The sequence below is a fragment of the Clupea harengus genome, chromosome 23 (genome assembly GCF_900700415.2).
Source record: "Clupea harengus chromosome 23, Ch_v2.0.2, whole genome shotgun sequence".
NCBI classification, from domain to species: Eukaryota; Metazoa; Chordata; class Actinopteri; order Clupeiformes; family Clupeidae; genus Clupea; species Clupea harengus.
The window spans coordinates 13776715-13798019 of record NC_045174.1 but is presented as its reverse complement, the minus strand read 5'-3'; the positions used below and the strand labels follow the sequence as shown (position 1 = coordinate 13798019).

At 44.5% G+C, this 21305-nt stretch overlaps 1 protein-coding gene across 3 annotated transcripts in view; it reads left to right on the top strand.

Moving 5' to 3' along the window:
- Positions 1–1977: 1977 nt before the first annotated feature.
- The window catches only part of znf385c (zinc finger protein 385C), a 120254-nt gene continuing 100926 nt past the window's right edge, over positions 1978–21305 (top strand). The window contains exon 1 of one of the 3 annotated variants that reach the window (XM_031560923.2): positions 1978–2218. Coding sequence is in view for 1 of the 3 variants with exons in the window: in XM_031560922.2 (XP_031416782.1) it covers positions 9484–9532 (49 nt within the window). In the remaining 2 variants the exon portion in view is untranslated. Of the gene's footprint in view, positions 2233–9162; positions 9533–21305 lie in introns of those variants that run through there. The other 2 variants (XM_031560924.2, XM_031560922.2) reach the window with 2 other exon arrangements.

Sequence of the window (21305 nt, the reverse complement as noted above, 5' to 3'; positions counted from 1 at the left end):
TGGTGGAGAGGTTTTCTAGTCCAAGTCACTCTCTCTTGAGCTGTTTTTGTTTACTGATAAAATGTCAGCCTTTTTTAACTGGGACTACTTTTTGGAGTTGTATTTATTCATTTCATTGACACAGACATCAGCTGTAGTGACTGACAGAATAGGACGGACACGTGTGTTAATCAGCATGTGTGCTCCGTCGGCATGGAGACCACGACCTTGGTGGTGTTAGCACCTTGCTCTACCAGCTGAGAAACAGGAAGTGACAGCTGAGGGAATAGATGTTAATGAATGAATTAGTGAGTGAAAGAATGAATGAATGACTGTATACATGACTTTGGCCGAGAGGTCACTCACAATTCTGTTTACCAGCCCACCTCCTTCAGAGAGATACAGCGAGGTGGGGACTGACCAGAGAGCAGTGCATTGTGGGGTCGTTCTGTGCTGCTCCTGCGGTTGAGAAGAGGACAGGTTTGAAAATGGAGAAATCTGTTGTTTTGCTGCTCTGCTGTAGTGGATCTGCAGGAGTGTGTGAGTCATTCCACAGCAGTCTGAGAGATGTGCTCGTCTCTCCGTCCACCTCCGCTGTTGCGCTCTGGTCATCACGCCATTTTCATCTCTTCTCTCTTCTGTTCCTCTTTTCTCCGTCTTCTTCTTCCTCACACTCATCCACTCTCCTTACCTCATCATCCTTCTATTTTGGTCTCTCTTGTTACCCCTTTCTCTTAGTTCATCATCATCATCTCTCTCTCTCATTTTACTTTGCTCTTTCACTCCCCCACTCTTCATCTCTCTCTCTCTCTTCATCTCTCTCTCACTCTCCTGTGGTGTTTTAATCCCCTCTTTAATCTCTCCCAGTCAGAACATCATAGAGATTAGGAAGGGAAGTGACTCATTTGGTCTTGCTGTCCTCACACTCTCTCCCTGAGTGTGTGTGTGTGTCTTTGTGTGTGTGTGTGTGTGCGCCTGTGTGTGTGTGTCTGTGTGTGTGTGTGTCTGTGTGGGTGTGTGTGTGCTGCTGCTGCTGTGGTGCTGACTGTGACTGACTGTGGCTATGGAGGAGGAGGTGGTGATAGGGAAGCACTGGGGTGAATGGGGGTATTTTTAAGCTGCCTGGGTATTCGCAGGTGGATGAGGTGGTCTTTCAGGCCCCTCAGGGTAACTGATACAGGAGAGACTGATACGGAAGGATTATCAGGAGGCTGAGGGTGTGAGAGAAGCACGTGTTTAGTACGAGAGAGAAAGAGAGAGAGAGAGAGAGAGAGAGAGAGAGAAGGAGTAAGTGACCTGAGCCAACGGGTGCGTGTGTCTGTAAGACTGTGACGGACCGAGCCTCGGTTGCCGTCAAAAATGTGGGTTTGGCCCGAAAGCTCAGAGACAGAGTGAGGGTTTAACAATATATGTTTATTAATGCTTCCAATATCCTGGAGGACTGCTAAGCCTCTGAATTAGCAGAGGTCAAAAAGCAACAGTCTCCATAAATATATCACCTGCTAAGCCTCTATCTGCAGAGGACAACATTCAGCAGTCTAAAAACATAACAGAATCTGCTAAGCCTCTAAATGGGGTAGAGGACAACAATCAGCAGTAAAAGTACACAGAACCTGCTAAGCCTCTAAATGGGGTAGAGGACAACAATCAGCAGTAAAACAGTCTACATTGCAACACATACCTGACAAGACTAGCTAAACCAACCAGACAGAGCAATGAACATATATACCTGGCGGCCAGCACCATTTCTAAACACAGGGGTAGACACAACAAAACAAACAATACACAATGACAAGACAGACCCTCAAACATAAACATAGTACTCCTCAGTGTTCTAAACAACAAAGAAATAACTAGGTAATAAAATAAGCACTTTCTAAGTATATAAAACACTTTATCAAAGTGGTCTGGCCCAGACCATTCCAGGTGTCCCTCCTGCCAGCCTAGGCAATTAGCAGAGTAATTGGCAAGGACCTGAGGTAATCAGTTGTATGAGTGTTTGTGTGTGCGTGTGTGTGCAAACCATGTCTGTTTGGGTGCGCTAGTGGTTGCAAACATGGGACCGGAGTGTACAGTTCATGTGCGGTCGCACCACGACCGTCACAAAGACTAATGGCTAAAAGTGTGGAAACACCTGTTTTTCTTTACCAGTACTGATGACATCCATCAAACCAGTCCAGAAGGGTTAAAATAACTGAACACTAAGACAAGGCCACAGGAAGGGTCATCACCCAGAGAGGTATGTGAAATGGGGTATGTGAAAACAAATACGGATTTGTTCCCACATTTTGAAAACGTAAGTTAAAGTTCGAGACAGTGTGACAAAAAAAGACAAGTAATGACTGGTCTGTGACTAAAGAAAGGGTTGGTCAACCTGGTTACCCAATACTATAACGCTATAAAATTATTTAAAATTAAAATGAGTTCTATTGTTTCATGGCGGGCCCAGGAGGAATATAAATGTACTCCAAGTTGTGAGTCATCTCTCGTTCTGTTTCCAGAGGACAAACACCTGAAGATACCCACTGTGTGGTTTTCTATGGCCGCCTCGCTCACCACTTCTGCCATCAGGTGGTTTATTTAAAGAGACAGAAATGAATTTATGTCCAAAACTAGCTAAGCTAACAACCCAAAGGAATACAAAAACCTTGCCAACAGCCAAGTGATGGAAAGTGATAAACTCATAAAACCTTGCTAACATGCTAACTGGTGTCTTCTGGCTATATAACTGGCAATGTCATGCTGTGAAAGCTTTTCAGACATCTTTGCAGGGTGTTCTGTCTTGGACCACAGAATGACAGTGGGAATGACAGGTGTGTTTATCTGTCTTTTCCATGACCATATAACATGAAAAATAATTCAAAAATGTTACCAAAACTAGTAACCCATTAAAACATTCCTCAAAAATGTGCTAATTGTTACATAGTGCTGCTTTAACCTGGTGTTTCCATTTGGTTTTAGAATCTCAGTGGCATAGTTCACATAGGGAGAGGAACTGCCTGCCATGTTGGCATATCCTTAACCTGTAACTTTTAAGAAGAGAGTCTGTTCATCCAAAACTAGTAACCCATTTAAACATACCAAAGAAATTTGGCTAATTGTTACATAGTGCTGCTTTATAACCTGTTGTCGCGTGACATGGTGGGACTGATTCCCTGGTGGAAATAAAATGGCAGGTTCTGAGCGCAGTTACGTAACGTGGTGCTGAGGGCCATTACCCTCTATTTACTGAAGAGCCTCACATAATGTGGCCACCCTAATGAACCTGGTCCTGGGTTGTCAGTATTAGCATAATGGAAACACATTTTCATCATACACTCCTTTATTATTATACACACACACACACACATAGATATATATACACATATATATATATGTACACACTGTGTGTGTGTATCTGAAAGACAGAGTGTGTGTGTTTTTGTGTACATACATATTCATATATACCTCGCATGTCATAAGTATTCGTTTCCACCGTTGCCTGTGGCGAACACACACACACACACACACACACACACACACCCCCCGTTGCCTGTGGCGAACACACACACACACACACACATGTGGCAACATTGGCGAGACGTGAGGCAGCCCCTCTCCCCTCGGTGCTGTGCCTCATGCCCCATGACTACTACTGAAGGCTCTACTGTATACATGTATAAATAAACAAGGCTTCTGGAAACATCTCAGTCACTGTGGTCAGATACACTTACCTCCAGTATTTCCTTACCCTAGCCATGAGAGAGAGGGTGAGATAGAGAGGGAGGGAGAGAGAGAGAGAGAAAAGGAGGGAGGTAGAGAGGGAGAGAGCATGTGTGTGAGTGATGGAGGGAGGGAGGTGATGAATGCTGCTTCAGTTGCCCCTGCTTGGGCGGGGCAGGGCTGAATGGGACCTTGTGTGTGTTGCGACGGAAAAATACAAACTACACATTTCACTCTCATCCTCAAAGCCTGGCTTGTGTCAGGTGAGAGGGTAAGAGAGGGGACGAGGGCGGCAACTTTTAAAGAAAATAACAACAGTCCACAGAGCGTGAAAAACAGCTCACGACGGGTCGGTGGGTGAACTTGAGGGAGAACAACCCACAAAGCTCATTTAATCTCTCTCTCTCTCTCTCTCTCTCTCTCTCTCTCTCTCTCTCTCTCTCTCTCTCTCTCTCTCTATCTTGCTCTATCTCTCTCCCACACTCTCTCTCTCTCTCCTCTCTCTCTCTCTGCCTGCCTGCCTGTCTCTCTATCTTGCTCTATCTCTCTCCCACACTCTCTCTATCTATCTATCTATCTGTCTGTCTGTCTGTCTATCTATCTGTCTGCCTGTCTGTCTGCCTGTCTCTCTATCTCTCTCTCTCTCTCTCTCTCCCACACTCACTCTCTCTGTCTCTCTGTACCACTTGGTTTGTTTTTTCAGTATATTTGGACAGATATTAGCTGTAATATTTCTTCGCTCTCGTCAGCCGGCGAGGTGATTTGTCTTACTGTGACGCGGCCTGACAGAGCCCCCCCCCCTTTCCTGAGAGATTTTCTCTCCCACACCGCCTGAGAGATGCCAGAGACACACATACACACACACACACACACACACCTGAGAGATGCCAGAGACCTGCCTGGGTCTGCCGCGCATCTCTCTGCCAGGCAGGCGGGCAGGCGGGCAGCGCACAGACGCAGGGTGTTCAGAAGCGACTCATCGCTCAGGGAGGGAGTATATAAAAAGGCCAGTGAGTCAGAAGGCTGACACAACAGCAGACAGCGGTGAAGATGTTGAAAAGAGCGACCATTTGAGCTGGACATGTTTCCCCCTACACACACACACACACACACACACACACTTAATCTCTCTCTTTCTTTTTCTCTCTCACTTACTCACTCACTCATTCACTCACTCACATTTCCATACACACATAAACACATGAAACATATGAAACCTTTGGCTTGACCAATCAAGCTTTAATCTTAAAGGGACTGTTCACCTGACAACGAAAAATATGTCACTATCCACTCCCACTACCCCAGCCCCATATGAGGTTTCTTTTTTTTCTGTGAACCAAAAAAAAGGAGAATCTCTTTTTTGCAGTGTGGAGGTGAATTGTGCCCATAACTCACGCTGTGCTGCACTGACCACCGAACCTTTGGAATGAAAGTCTACCATCCTGAGATTGAGTACCTAATGGAACCATTTTCATTTTCGGATGAACTAGCCCTTTAAGTTACCCACGTCCCATCAATTATCTTCATCCTCTTCATCCTTCAAGTAAAGCTCCAGTCCCCTGAATTTATCATAGACACTGCAGTACTGGTAGCCTGATGATGTCATACTCATAATTCTAGTCAGAATATGAGTCTGATACCACTCCATTGGGCTGTGATTATGGGGCGTGTTTCAACCGAACCAGGAGAAAAAATGCCTCTTTGCTCAATTGGTTACCCACAACCAATCAGAACAACGTAGTATGTGACCAGGGCCAGCTGATAAATTAAACTTTTACCGGATCCCGTAGGAAGGAAGGCAAAAACATCTTTTTGATTGACAAATGCCTTGATCGCGTTTCTCAGTTCCTCTTTCCAAATGAATGCACTGTCAATGTCTAATTGGACTCGAATCTATACATTTCAGCTCTCCAGCGGCAGCCATGTTTGTTGAAAACGAATTCAACCCGTGTGTTGGTGACGTGGTTGATTACGTTACTGTTGATCATCTGTCCATCATCGTATAAAGCCCGCCTTGACAATTTGATTGGTCCGGCTATTTCTGATCGGAGATAGTTTCTCCCCAATGGAGCAATGCCAGACTGAACTTCCCGACTTCAAATGTTGTGGGCGGGGCTAAGTTCGGTCTGGTATCCAGGCTACAGTACTGGGGGAAGATCATTCCTCTTTTTACTTGAGCGAGATTAAATGATGGAGGCTGAGAGCATCACTGTCCGCACACCCTGGCCTTAGACTGATGATTGGTCAGATAGATGCTGATGTCAGAGCAGATCTGGCGCAGCTCTGGTGCGGATCTGACTTGTAGTCTGCCGATACCGGACGCAACGTGGCGACGGATTGTTGGGCTGATAGTCCGATGCTGATTCTGTGATGTGGGCCAACAAATCAGTGCCTGACTGAGGCCTTAGACAAGGCAAAGATGAGAATACAGAATTAACAATGCCCCTTTCCAAACAATACTCACCCAATCACAAACAGTATAGCATACGGAGCATACTCAACTCACCCAATCACAAACAGTTTAGCATACAGAGTATACTCAATGAGACAGTAAACTCATACGAATGGTTGTTATACATCACACATGCACTGGGCACAATCAGTTATCGAAGACAGAGCACACAATTAACAAACAAAAGTATCAAAATGTCTGGGAATAGTTCTAGTAATATAAAGATATCTTAATAGTTTGTCCAGACATAAGAGCACTTTGAACTTAGGTATAGGTAATCGTATCGCTCCAAGACTGAGTGTTAGAGAACAAGTAGAAATTATGGCCGGCTAAACTGCGGAGACAAGGGCAAATGCAAATTGAAACCAAACCACCAAACACAATAATAAAGGCCTACAAACAGACTTACCATAAAAGTGGCCTGTCACATACCCTGTATTTCATGTCAACCTGCTCTTTTCATGTGTGGTGGTTCCATTCAAATGCTATTTTGCCATCACCTATTTAACTTATAGTTTATATTTTGGTTTAAAAGAAGATTGGCAATCTTTTGTGTGGGGCTCGCTCTGAGTGAAAAGGTGGCCGCTTCGACTTTCACTCTATTTCTCTTTTTCTCTCTCCTCCTTTCTCTCTGTTTAAGTAACTCCATCAACATGCACCATGAAAAGATCCATCTCTGACCACACTAAGGACAAAATGTGGCGTCTGCCATTATCTTTCTCACAAAATTTTTTTCCTCTCTCTGGCTTTTACTTATGGCTTAATAACGAGGCCCTAAAAACGCAATCTCACTCCCTCTCGCTTTTCTCTCCCTCTCGTTCACACTCTCTCTCCTTCTCCCCCTCTCTCTCTGTCCCACTCCATCCCTCTCTCCCTCTTTCTCCCCCTCTCTCTCCCTCTCTGTCCCATTCCATCCCTCTCTCTTTCTTTCTCTCTCTCTCTCTACCCTTAAATGATCCATTTGTGCCCTGATTTGTATGGCAGAGAGCCGGATAAAGAGCCAGTGGCAGCTTCACTTCCAGGCGCGTTTCCTTGGCAACCAGGTAAATTGAAGTGGTCAGGCGGCGAGTGAGGACGCTTAAGACTGGAGGTTGGGAGGATGGTGTGGGGTGGGGAGGAGGTGAGGGGGAGGCGAGTCCTCTCATTTTTTTATGCGCTGGCGTAGGAGTAATAGAGAGTGATTAAGAAGCCTCTGATGGCTGCTCTTACACAGAAAAGCATTCCTCAAAACCATCAGAGAGATAGAGAGAGAGAGAGAGAGAGAGAGAGAGAGTCTGACAGGCTTTTAAAGCTGTGCTTTGTTGGAGTGTGTGTGTGTATGTGTGCGTGTGTGTGCATGTGTGATGAGTTACCACAGTGAGACAACATTTTGTGTGTGTGTAAAAGACAGAGTGTGATGTGTTTCTCTGTGTGTGTGTGTGTGTGTGTGTGTGTGTGTGTGTGCGTGTGTGCGTGTGCGCATGTGTGTGTGAAAGATAGACAGACATAGAATTGTACATGATTGTGGGGAGACGGGGACAGAATGTGTATGAGCCGTGTGTTGATATTTATGTATGTGTGGGTGTGTTTGTGTGAGAGAAGAGCAAAGGAAAAATAAAAAGATATATTTAAAAAGAAAAAGGGTGAAGAGAAAAGAGGGAGCTCAGCACTTCCGCTCTGTGCCACCCGAGTGCGTTATCAGGCGGTCAGGTCCACGGACGGCTACAGGAGGTCTTAGCCAGCTAGCACTCACTGCCCCCCCCCCCCCCCCCCCCCCCCCCCCCCCCCCCCCCCCCCATGCAACTCAGGGTTTCTGTCCACTAGTGTTATCTTTCAGCTACCCCCACTTCCCTCCCTCCATCCCTCTTTCTCTCCCTCGCTCCCCCTCTCGCTCACTCCTCCCTCTATCTCCCTCTCTCTATTCCTACGTTTATCTCTCCTCTCTCTCATTCTTTCTCCCTGTGTCTCTCTCCCTCTCTCCTGCCCTGTCCCCAGGAGATTATTTATAGGGGCTGACTTCTCGTTGGTCTGGCCCGGCGTGCCAGAGGTCTTCTAGGGGAAGGACATAGCTCAAACTCCAAGTATTCCAAGTTTCCACAGCCTATCCATCAGTGCATTCGGATGACAGGTGGGCCAGCATGTAGCACCCCCCAACCCCCCTTAGCCCCCCCCCCCCACACACACACACACACACACGCTACCCCCTCCCCCCCCCCCCCCCTTGAGCTGCATGCCCACAAAGTCACCCCCTGGCACTAGCCTTTGAACGTCGCCCAAGTATTTTAATGAGGCGGACGATAGGCCTGTAAAGCAGAGGAGGGGACTACGGTAGTAAGGTTATAAGAGCGGGGCGCCTCAGCGCGAGGGGACCATGTTTGTGTTCGGGGGGATTGGATGGGTTAAGAGAGAAAAGGGAAAGAGGTGAAGGTATGTGGTCAACATGCACTCTTTACATGCCCCCCTCAAACCTCTCATACGACCCCCACCCCTCCCCAAACACATATATCTCCCTCAGAGTGACAGCTATTTTGGTGTGAGGGTGAGGTGACAGGGGTGATGAGCGATGTGTTGTTTCGAACAGCTTCCATACGTGAAGCATTTATTCGGCTCACACAAACCCCTTCCGCCTCTCTGGCCTCTTCCCAAAACACACACACACAGATCTGTCATTTGTTGAGTGTAAGTACTTTGACAGCGCTGACCTCTCCTCCTGCTTGCCGCAGCGGGAGAGAAAAAGGGAAACTCAGTTTATAGTTTAATTATAGTATAGTTTAGGCCTTAATGAATCAATTTTACGGAGTGGCCACACCGTAAGGAATGCCGTTTCTATCAATCAACCTGTCAACAACGCTATATTCTGTTTCTCTGACGAGGCTGATATCCTTCCCGCGGCTTGTCACTGACTGATTGTCTTGCTCAGTGCACTGTTGTGGTAATAAACCAAAGCTGTTGTCACCGTTCTAAATACGACTCACCCTCCCTCGTTGCTTAAGCCAGAATTAAGCTAGCAAGGAGGGGACTGTAACTGTCTATTTTCCTCGTAGTAGTGACATTTCACGAGCCAGATGGAAGCGTGTTTGTAGGAGGGAGTCATTTTCCCTCGAGGCGCAGAGAGTGAATTGAGGAACAGGGCGCGTGCGGCTGCTGGACGCTCGGTGACAGCGGACCTCAGTGGCGCGAAACGTTGCTGGTGTGTGTGGATGCGGTGTGTGCTCCCATGTGACCGCTGTCAGACCGGCAGTTCTGCGGGAATCCCTGACTGCGCATTTTGCAGTGGGACGGGAGAGCGCAAGGGTGCTAGTGGCAGCAGAGTCGTGACGCGCGAAGGCAACTAGCAAAGTGGTTCGACTTGACTCCATGTGCAAAGAGAAATGTTCGGAGCGGATGACCAAGGAAGTAGTCTGAAACGAACAGGAGCAGGTAAGGAGACATTGCTTTTTTCTGCTGTTGTTCCTATTCGGAATAAATGGGTGTCCGAAAAGGCGCTACCTTTTTTTGCGTTTTGTGACAGTTTTGACAACAATGACACCTCTGACTTTCTTACTTCACCACTGACACTATAATATTCACATAAAATGTGGAAATAGTTTGTCTACTATTTAAAACATTACTTGACCGGTAAAAGATAACTCAGTCATCTATAATGTTAGCTGTCTGTTCAGGCGTGAGTTGGAATTTCAACATATTGAAGTTGATATCTCAGCATGTTCAGGTTTCCTATTTTATCTAGATATTTTTTTTTTCAGCTACAGACAGATTAACCTATATTCTATACGTTTATTGTAGACCATTGCGTGACGTGTATCACGTGGACTGAACTTTTCCCTGATTTGTTTGGCTACTTTGCGAGCGGCTTTCTCATACTCTGTTATTGGACGCATTCCGAGAGAACAGTGCAATCTGTAGCCTAATTTGTCATTGTAGACATTCCCGTAGTTCCCGTTCAGCTCATTAACGGGCTCACCGTTTTCACCTGTCTTCTTCTCCACTTCTAAGCGCGTCTACACTCCAATTAGATGAGGCGCAAGTCTGGACTTGACGCCAATTTTTGTCTGGAAGTGTAGCACGCTAAAATACTAGTGTGTGGAAAATAAATGGGTCCCCTGTACTTTCCATTTCAGCAAATTACAAAATGACAGAGCGCTTCCTTGAAAAGCAGTGCTCTTGTTAGTGTGTTATTTAAAGAAACTATATGCATACAAGTTCAGTTTTTTTTCTTCTCAGTGGAATTCATTGAAGTGCCCCTCACATCAGAAGTCTTCATTCACTCTTGACGTTGTTTGATTTACTGTTCAATGTAAGAGTTGAAACCGTGAATGTAAGCTAAGATGAAGGGATGCTAAATTGCAAAGAGGAAAACGTCTTCCTCTCTCTTTCTTTCTCTCTCTCTCTCTCTCTCTGTTTGTGTATCTGGTGGGCCTGGCAAGAGTATGTGAAGGCTGACCTAACAACTAACCAACCGAGAGATTAATATTTGATCAAGATTCCATTTGACAAAAAGTGCCTCATCCTTCAGCAGAGTGCCGAGCGCCTCTGCATCTATAACTCCACAGCCATGCCACTCCACCGCTACAGACAGCACTTACAGTTACAAAATAGCTCTTACTCGCACAATCCGACAGACAGCTCTCACTACACAGCGCTGATTAAGCCACAACACAACAGTGAACTATCTATACTTATCTATACTATCGATACATTTCTGTTTCTGCATCTACAGTTTATCACACCAGTTGTACGACGCATCACTTTGACCACCACTGACTCCAATAACAGTAGTGAAGAGGCATGTATCAATGATGTGAGGATTACACAGCTTTTAGGTATCATCGCCGTTAGAAATCACCTATTACTTTTCAACAGTCCAGCTAAATAACTCACTGGTAGCAGTCATGGCCATGTTTCTCGCATGACCGTCATCTACCCTACATGGCGGTCAAGCGTTGTACACATGTGGGTGTTTACCAGTTGGAGAATTTGTCACTGTTTGTCAGCAGGGAAGAAAATTATGATTCACAAATAACCATTTACAAAACGCCATTTTTCTGCCATTATGTTCTCTCTCCCCCCACCCCTGCCATCAAACAGCATAGTTTATATCTGGGCTGCCGGTACTGACAGTAAGGCTGTGTTGATTTAGGCGGTGTATAGTTTGTGTGTTGATTTAGGTGGTGTGTAGTTTGTGTGTTGATTTAGGTGGTGTGTAGTTTGTTGTGTGGACTGTAGGCAGAGTCAGCCATGACGTGTCAAGAGTCTCCCAAAACCATGTCTGGATCAACACGGGTTTCTCAAAATGGACCATTGTCTGCGTGCCCACACTAGCATATACAGGGAGTAAATGGGGCTTTTTTTCATTGTCTGGTGTGAGTAGCATCTACGGATTCATGGAAGTGGTGTAAAAGAATCAACTTCATGGAATCACCCTACACACACACACACACACACACACACACACACACTAACACTCACACACACACTAACACTCACACACACACACTGACACACACACATACACACACACACACACACACACACACACACACACACACTCTCTCACTCATACTCACTCACACACACACAGATGCAAACAGACATCACACACACACACACACACACACACACACACACAGACATTACACAGTAACACACTCTCTCTCTCTCATACTCACACACAAACACACGCACAAACAGACATCACACCACACACACACACACACACACACACACACACTCTCTCTCACTCATACTCACTCACACACACACACAGATGCAAACAGACATCACACACACACACACACACACACAGACATTACACAGTAACACACTCTCTCTCTCTCATACTCACACACAAACACACGCACAAACAGACATCACACACACACACACACACACACACTCTCTCTCACTCATACTCACTCACACACACACACAGATGCAAACAGACATCACACACACACAGACATTACGCACTAACACACTCTCTCTCTCTCTCTCTCTCTCATACTCACACAACAAACACCCACACAAACAGACATCACACACAGACACACACACACTCTCTCTCTCTCTCTCTCTGTCTCTCTCTCACACGTACAGACCACCAACCCCTCGAGTCACACTGCCTACTGATGTGATTGATGCCAAGCGCCATTTCTTTATGGGGCCGGAGCCACGCTGTTTGGCTCTGCCCATAAATTGAGCTTGTGTGAATGTAGGTGACTTGGTGGCAGAGATTTTTCATATTTATGGGTTCGGAAGAAATAAAAAAAGGACCTGAAATGAAAGGAATTTAAAAAAGTGCTGGATAGCAGCACAGTCTAGTATTATTATTATTATTATTATTATTATTGTTACTGATGAGATATCCTTGACTGAAGTTTGACCTGATGCGGCGCCCCTGTCATCACTCGGCAGCCAATGGAAAGTGAGACACAGGCCCCAGCAAAGAGAGTCAGGCCTCACTGATAACACGGAGTGTAGGGATGGCCTTCACCTCTTTTAGACCCCACCACCACCATCCAAATCATGCACACCCACTCCCCAAGCACCCTCAGTTCATTCTGGAGATAAGACAGGGGCCCTTCCCCCTCCCCGTCCTGCGCCCCAATAGCTATAAGTGTCATTATCTCTACAGTCTGTCTCTTTGTGTGTCCCCCCCCCTCTCTCTCTTTCTCTCTCTCTCTTCCCTTCTCATGCTAGCTGCCTCTCATATGTTCTCTCGTTCATTCACTTTTTCTGATATTCGCTCTATTTCTTTCACGGCTGGAAGAGCCAAGGTCTTGGTCTGGTGTGTTCCTCCTTTTCAGATGGTGTCTTGGCTTTTTTTTGCTGTGTGTGTGTGTGTGTGTGTGTGTGTGTGTGTGTGTGTGTGTGTGTGAGAGCCTCTGTGTGAGAGCCTCTGTGTGTGTGTGTGTGTGTGTGTGTGTGTGTGAGAGCCTTTGTGAGTGTGTGTGTGACGCTGTCCTGAGCCTCAGTGGTGCTGTCAGCTGTGAAATTGAGTATGATCATCAGAAAGTGAGCAGAGTTGCCCCCTTGGGGAGAGGCTAGCGTTTGGGATCCGAGATGACTCCTCTCTCTCTCTCTCACACACACACACACACACACACACACACACACACAGCTGTCCATCCCATCATCAAACCCTCACCACCTGCCCACCAAACCTGCCAAACACACCTGCCCTGCATAAACCCATGAACCCCACCACACTCACCTGTCCCAACACAGACCCATTACCTGCATCAGTAACCCTGCCCGCTCCAAACAAACCAAAAGAAGCAAAACAAAATAATTACCGTCTTAATTAGCAGAACCAAATTTTAATGGATATGGAAATGGTTGACTTTCTATCATCATTAGCAGGACTCGGCGATTGGAGTTCGAGGTTCAGTTTTGAGAAAATACACAAACGTACAGACATCTAAACAAGCGAACCCATACACGCACACAAACAGCTATACAGATGGAGAGGAGATGTCGAGGTGGAGATGCAGAGAGATCATCTGGAGTGATGAGATTCCAGGGGATTAGTATCGCGCCTCGTTACGCAGCCCCCCTCTTGATGCCTACGCTAATGCAGTGATGTAGCTCATATGAATGTGAATGCCCTCATTGATCAACGGCACCCCCCACCACACACACACACACACACACACACACACGCACACACACACACGCTGCCCCTGCTGGAGCTAATGTTATTTTTGCATTTGGTCCCAGACCCCAGCCAGATGCATTTCTCTACTGGACACAGGAGCAGTGTGTGTTCATGGCTGAGGTAGAAAGTCAAGCTTGTTCACCAGTGAACTGGAATATTCGCATGTATTAGATAAGTGTTTTCTTTTCATTATGGTCGTTAGAGGGTAGGAAAGAACAGCGTTTGGAGGACTTGTTCTGCTTGATTGGGCGGCTTATTTATCCATGAAATAATATCAGCGATGGTAGGATGTGTAGGATTTCACTTGACGCAAACGGAAATCAGTGTTGAAATAAAAAATGGTGTTTGGAAAATCAAATAAGAGGATTCAGTCTTCTCTTTTGTTGATGAAATGGCCACTAGGGGGTCAGAAGGATATTATAGTATACTGTATATCAGCCAGTTCCAACTGGGCTGTGGTTTCCCATCCTATTTTTGTTTATTGTTTCTTTTTGTTTGTTTGTTTGTCTCCCGTTGCCTCATGTCAACACGACCCAGAGTCATTTATGTACCTAATGTAGTAATGAAACCGTGCTAATGAGTTTCAGATTTCAAATTTATAACAGTCTTTTTCACACCACTTTACCAAACCTCTTGGTACTCTTTCCCTCTCTCTTTACACACACACACACACACACACACACACACACACACACACACACACACATACGCACACACACTCTCACTATCCTCTTTCTCTTTCTACTACAGTTACTTTCGGTCTTCCTCTCTCTCTCTTCCTCTTTCTACTCTCACTTTGACAGATTAAAAATCCCATCAGGAATGAGTGTGTGAGGTCAGCATGCTGTTGGTTTTGATTAAACCCAGATTACAATCTCTTCACTCTGTGTCAATCCCGCGCCTGAGTGACAACTGGAAGCACACATGCTCGCTTACTCAATCATACACACATGTGCGTATGCTTCGACACACACACACACACACACACACACGAACACGCACACAGTATATGTGTGTAGTCCCTCTTGCTTTGACACTACACTTTCTCAGGTGCACAGACACAGAGAGAATAAGAGACTATTCTGCACACACAGACACACAGACACACACTAACACACTAGTACACTCATACATACACACGGACATAAAAACACACACCACTAACTCTGACTCTTTCACTAGATTGCCCGTCAGAATGCTTGATTTAGAGAACTGATAGTATGCATGTTTGGCTTGGTAGCTGGTCGTGGTCGACTCCTGGGATGCCTATAGTGCCTACTGTTCGATGACACCCCCTACGGTTAAGGGGTCATTTGAGTTTAGAGCTAATAGTGAAATGGAGGAGAATGGGGACGAGGTGGGATGCTTTGCGATGCTGGAACGTGTGACGTATTGGACAGGTAAGATGTGGAAGTGGGGTGTGTGACAGCTGTCAATCATCTATATGGACTCCTCCAGAACTTATAATTGGCTCTCTTTTCTCCATTTCTTCGTCATACTTCTTTCTCTTCCTTTCCTTTTCCTCCACCCCCCCTCCAGCCTCCCATGCACACACACACACTCACACAAACACACACACACACACACGCACACACACACACACACACATGCACGTACAATCACAGAGAATATGTGGTGAAACCCCAGCTACTCCAACTGAGGAGAGAGCCGCCGACAACAAAGAGAAAACCTCATTCTTTCTAAAGCACAGTGTGGCATCGCGAAAATTGCTTTCGGGAGAGATCAATATAAGTTTGTGTGTGATGATGGAGCTGGCCAACCATGACGGGTCCATGTGTTTGTACACAAAGCCCCCCGCCATAGTCCCCACCCGCCATTGTCCCCAGAAGAGCGCAAGGACAATCAAAAAGGCGAAGGGAAAAACAATAGTCACGACTCTCATTGGGAGTAGACAGGAGGTGGCAGCCAAAGAGACAATCATGACTCCAGCGTGGGGACTGAATTGTGTTTATGCGCAGACAGATCCCATGTCACCTGGAATTGCAAACGCCACCACCGAGGAAGATGCCATCTAGGATGGCATAGGGAGGGTGGGTCTGGATGGGATAGGGAGGGTGAAATAATTTAGAAATTAGAAAAACATATACAAAAAACGTATACAATTTTTGGAATAAAAGTAATTTACTCTTTAATTTATACATTCATAATACATTTGTATAGGTTTGGTAAAGGGTCATGGAAAAGGCCCTCATAAAGTCATAATTCATATTTGTATTAAATGGTTGAAGTGAATCAGTGACTGCTTGGTGGCACTCTGAGGTGCATGATTGACTCTCTTATCTCTTGGCTCAGAGTGGTCTTTGTGGCTTTGGCTGTTCCATTGGCCTGCCCTAGGGAGGGGGGTTTCTGCTCTCTGTTAAGCCCCCTTGTAAAGCCTTTTGTGTGTGTAGACACCGAAGCAATACAATTGGATTGGACTGAATTGAATTGAATTGAATTGATTTAAATTGACATGGTTTCGGGAGCATTATCTTGGCTTCTCCTTTTGAAGCTAGAAAGCCAAAGTGTTTGTTTACTTGTTGTTTGTTTTTGAAAAAATGCTCTTGTTGTTTGTTTTTTAAGGATTGTTGAGCACATCTCATTAACAACCATACGCAGGTAGTCCTGGGGGCTGAAATAAGTGCCTATTGTTTGTGGCTGGTTGTCCTCACATAGATTCCAGCTCTTCTTCTTATTTGTAGTCTTACTCTTATGGAAGTGAGGGATGAGAAGAGAACAGATGAACGTTGAAGTGAACAGATGTTAGAAAGAGGGTGAGATGAGGACTCTCTTCAGGAAAGGTAGAAATCACAGAGTCCACTCACAGAGACACACACTTGCATGCATGGATGACTGAACACACAGAGACAGAGACACTCACTTGCATGCTTTGATGACTGAACACACAGATGTATACTGATATACCGATTAGAGCCTGACAGATATAGCATTTTTAAGACCGGTACCCGTTTCAATATTTGAATATTTAAAAATCCGTTAATGATCTTTCGGCTGATATACAAATAGGACATAATGTTGTTGTTGTTGTTGTGTCTGGTAGCCTAAACAAAGGCTCTCATTTGTAGACAATAAATTATATAAGTACAGGTATTGTTTTGTTGTTGTTTGATAGTTATAATCTCAAATCTGTCACAATGAGTACTTTTAATGTTTAATTAATGAATTGAATTGTATACAAGCTACAAGAAAACATATTTCAAACACCATTAGAACAAAAAAAGATAATGTAATCTTACATTTTATAATTCAGATCATATCAGATCATATCTGTCTACAGTTATGATCGCAGTTCAGCCACTTATCAACTGATCCCCAGTAATGGTAGAAGCAAATAGTTGTACTGTCAGGTGTGATACCCAATGTGAAGTTTTATGTTTTAAGTTTATTTGCCTTGAAAGAATAGCAAAGTCGGCCGGTGTCTGTTAGGAATTTTAGCTGGCTGATAAATTACATGCATTCGGTCAGCTGTTAAAAGAAATCTCTAAAGTAACTCATGTGATCATGTTGATGGGAATATATTTTGTAGTATGTGACGGCTATATAAAATGATACCGACATTATAGAAAAATGGTAAATTTGAGAAATAAAATTGAGAAAGTTGTGAATTCCACACTTTGGTACAACTCCTGTTCTTTTTAAATGTGCAAGTCTATATAAATACATATGATAAAAACCTGGTCCTTTCCATTCAGATTGATAATGAAAATCTGAATCCCCAACACAAAATGTTTACCACAGAAACGTGTGTGGGCTGCCAATTCTCCCGTGTGACCACTGCAGTCCAGTAACTGCATCTTTCAGGGTCTGCTGGAAATCTATGAAACGTTAAACCAGGTTTATGACCTCTCCAAATATGACATGTCTGCCAGACTAAAACCTAGCCACTCTACATATTCTTTGCCAGCTGCTGAGCTGATCACTTTGTGGGGACATTTGGCATACAGTCAGGCCGCCTGTCACCCGAAACATCTGATTTCTCTCTCTCTCTCTCTCTCTCTCTCTCTCTCTGTGACATCCTATCCCTCTGTCTTCATCATCCTTCTCTCCCACCCATCCATCTCGTCCTTCCTTCCATCCATCCATCTCTCCATGACAGTTCTTCCCTCCTTTCCTAGAGAGTGTGCTAGTATGGGCTTTGGCATACAGCCCACACTGTTGGTGTTATTGATCGTGCTCTCTCAGCAGCTTCACTGTAATTATACACACTTTCTCCATGTGTGTGGAGGGGAGTGGGGAGTGGCTGCGCGCGTGCGTGCGTGCGTGCGTGCGTGCGGGTGTGTGTGTGTGTGTGTGTGTGTGTGTGTGTGTGTGTGTGTGTGTGTGTGTGTGTGTGTGTGTGTGTGTGACTTTACACCTACATATGCAAGTGTCTGTTTTATCATTGTGCGTGTGAGTATGCTATATATGTGCATAGACATGCAGGTGAATGTATCTCATTGTGTGTGTGTGTGTGTGTGTGTGTGTGTGTGTGGGAGGTGCATGTTTGTGTGTATGTGTGTGAGGTGCATGTGTGTGTGTGTGTGTGTATGTGTGTATGTGTGTGAGGTGCATGTGTGTGAGGTGCATGTGTGTGTGCACAATTTGTGTGCAATTATCTGCACTGTATAATCACAGGTAAATACCACCAGCCTACGACGCTTCACCTCAGAGCTGCCAAATGCTCCGTCTGCTCATGCACAGGTGTGTATATGTGTGCGCACTAGGGCTGTCAACGAATATTCCAAATTCGAATATATATTCGAATAGTTGTTAAAAACAGAATTTCGAATGTAAAAATTAATATTCGAATGTAAAAAAAAAAAAAACACACAGCAGCGGCAGCAACTTTGCGGTCAGGGACAGGTCACAGGAGTCGCACTGTCTGGCACAGCCTCACTGCTGACAGTTGACTTGCCAGATGCAGAAAGTGCAGAACCCAGCTTGAACGCAGCAGAGAAAGTGATTGTAACCCCCAAAAATCTAAAGAGTGATGTCTGGAAATTTTCCGGATTTTGGTCAGTTGATGGTAAACTTGTTGAGCCTACAGCTAAAGTAGTGTGTAAGCTATGTAAGCTAGAGTTAGCTTACCATTCAACAACTAGCAACTTGAGGCTACATCTCCACATTTTGGAGATGTAGCCTCAAGTTGCTAGTTGTTGAATGGTAAACTAACTCTAGCTTACACACTACTTTAGCTGTAGGCTCAACAAGTTTACCATCTACTGACCAAAATCCGAAATATTTCCAGACATCACTCTTGAGACAGCAAGATGATAACTATATTCTGTGTTGTTTGACGTTGGATAATGACAGCTCTTAATTATGAAAAGTTGACTACTAGGATGGCTGTATTAATGCCAGTGGGCTAGCCTAATGTTGGTAGTGAAATACTGCGGTCGGTATGCGCATCGATGTGTTTTGTGATACATTGGCCTGTGTGATGGGAGTATGAGGCTGTGAGCGAACTATAGTTTGTAACATAACCAAGTCACGCATGGAGCAGGGTTCCAGATGCTTTGCCTTGCGCATTGTCATATCTATAACTAGCCTACTGGTACGTAAAAAAGGAGAGCCCACCCGCGAAAATCATGTGTGCGCTAACAATTGTCTGGCGCCAGGTCTGGGTATGAGGCATGTTGTTCCGGGGATATACTATTTAGTTAGATGGTCCGCGAGTTTTTTTTTATTGGCTAAGTGGTCCTTGGTCTGAAAAAGTTTGAGAAACACTGGTATAACAGCACCTAACATGACCAAATGCGTGTAGGTAATATGTTGTTAAATATGTTTAAACTTAAATAAATTACCTATACAAGTAGTTATGTCTCATATTAATTTGTCCTGTTATTGACGTGCCTAATGCGCAAACAGATATTCGAATATGTTCGAATATATGTGTTTTTTTTAATGGAATATTCGAACGTCATTTTTGAGCAATTTTGACAGCCCTAGTGCGCACGTGTGTGTGTAGGAGAGAGGTGTGTATGTATGTATGTGTGTGTGTGTGTGTGTGTGTGTGTGTGTGTGACCGTGTGACAGCCGTGTGTGACTGGGTGTGTCGCTGCATGTGTGTTTGACTGGATGGAGGGATGGTGAATAGACAGTGAGAGTGGGTAGGACTGACATTAATAATAGGGGTGAATCAGGAGCACATTTCCAAATCATGAATAAAACTAGAGATGCACTTCCGCAAGAAAACACAAAAGTGTGATTGCACTGCAGTAGTATAGGAACACTAACCCCTAACACCTTGAACACACAGTAGACTTTATGAATAATAAAACAGTGTTGTGATACTGTATAAAGAGCATGTGAAATGCTTTAAGAATATCTTACTTTGATTTGATACTTGGATCAGCCTTGCTTTGGAATCCTCAAAGTCAACACCACTGAGTCTGCTGGTACAAAGAGTGTAAACAGTATGCAGTTCTGATTTAGCCCTTGGGGTTGATGGTAGATTTGAAACGATCACCTCGGTAGCCATAACACTCAGCTAAGACCTGACATATGATACCGTAGGAATATATGAGCACAAATGCATTACCATAGAAATGAACGTAATCATGAACATGCCATTACACTTGTGATGAATTTGTTTTATGTACATGAAAAGCTACCGAATACAAGTGAGCTTCAGACTTAGTGTAAACTAAGTTACTGTACACAACATAACTCTGTACATAACCCTGAAGCACTTACAATCCTGTGCAGACAGACCTGAATGATGAATCAGGTTTAAGAATGAGGACACATTCTTCATTCATTTTGTGCATGACTGTTTCGTACCTTTGAAATCCTCAATGTTGTTTTTGTTGTTGGGGCTTCACAGACTGATGCACAAAAATAGCCGACCACTATTCAATGACCTGATACCCGTCTCCCCTACAGTGAATGTAGCTAGGGTGCACACTCCAACATAAACAACCTTAAAATAAAATATTTTTTTCTTTTTGATGGATCTGATTTCATCTCTAACAGGGATATGGTGATTTATGAGTGCACATGTATTCTGATTATGACCATGCAGTCTATTATTTTATTTTGTTATTGGACTGTTGGACTGGGAATATGATCCATGTCTATTTTCTAACTTAGCGTGTGACAGATGAATTGTAGAGTTGACATGTTGCTTACTGTAAAACATGCATATAACCGTGTCTGTCGATTGTTTTCTGTGATTCAGGATAGATGGGTGATGAGCACAGAAAAAGCAAAGCTAGAAAATACCTCTAATTAGTAGTCGCCCGATGTGCTGGGTTAATAGGCAAAGTAATCGTAATGCTCACATTTAACATGGGTTAGCATTATGCTAGTAGCTTGCCAACCCTGTCACTTGCTATGTGACCATTTATGGACTGTCTGTTGATTCCCAATCAAAACAATAATTCCAGACGCAGTTGTAGAACATATTCTCTTTTCACCTTTCAAGAGCACATTCTAAGTTTATAATTCTAGAACAGTTCTCTGTTTGCAGCTGTAGAACACACTATCTGTTCGCAGTAATTATTTTTTATACTTAATTTCTGAGTTGTTTAATGT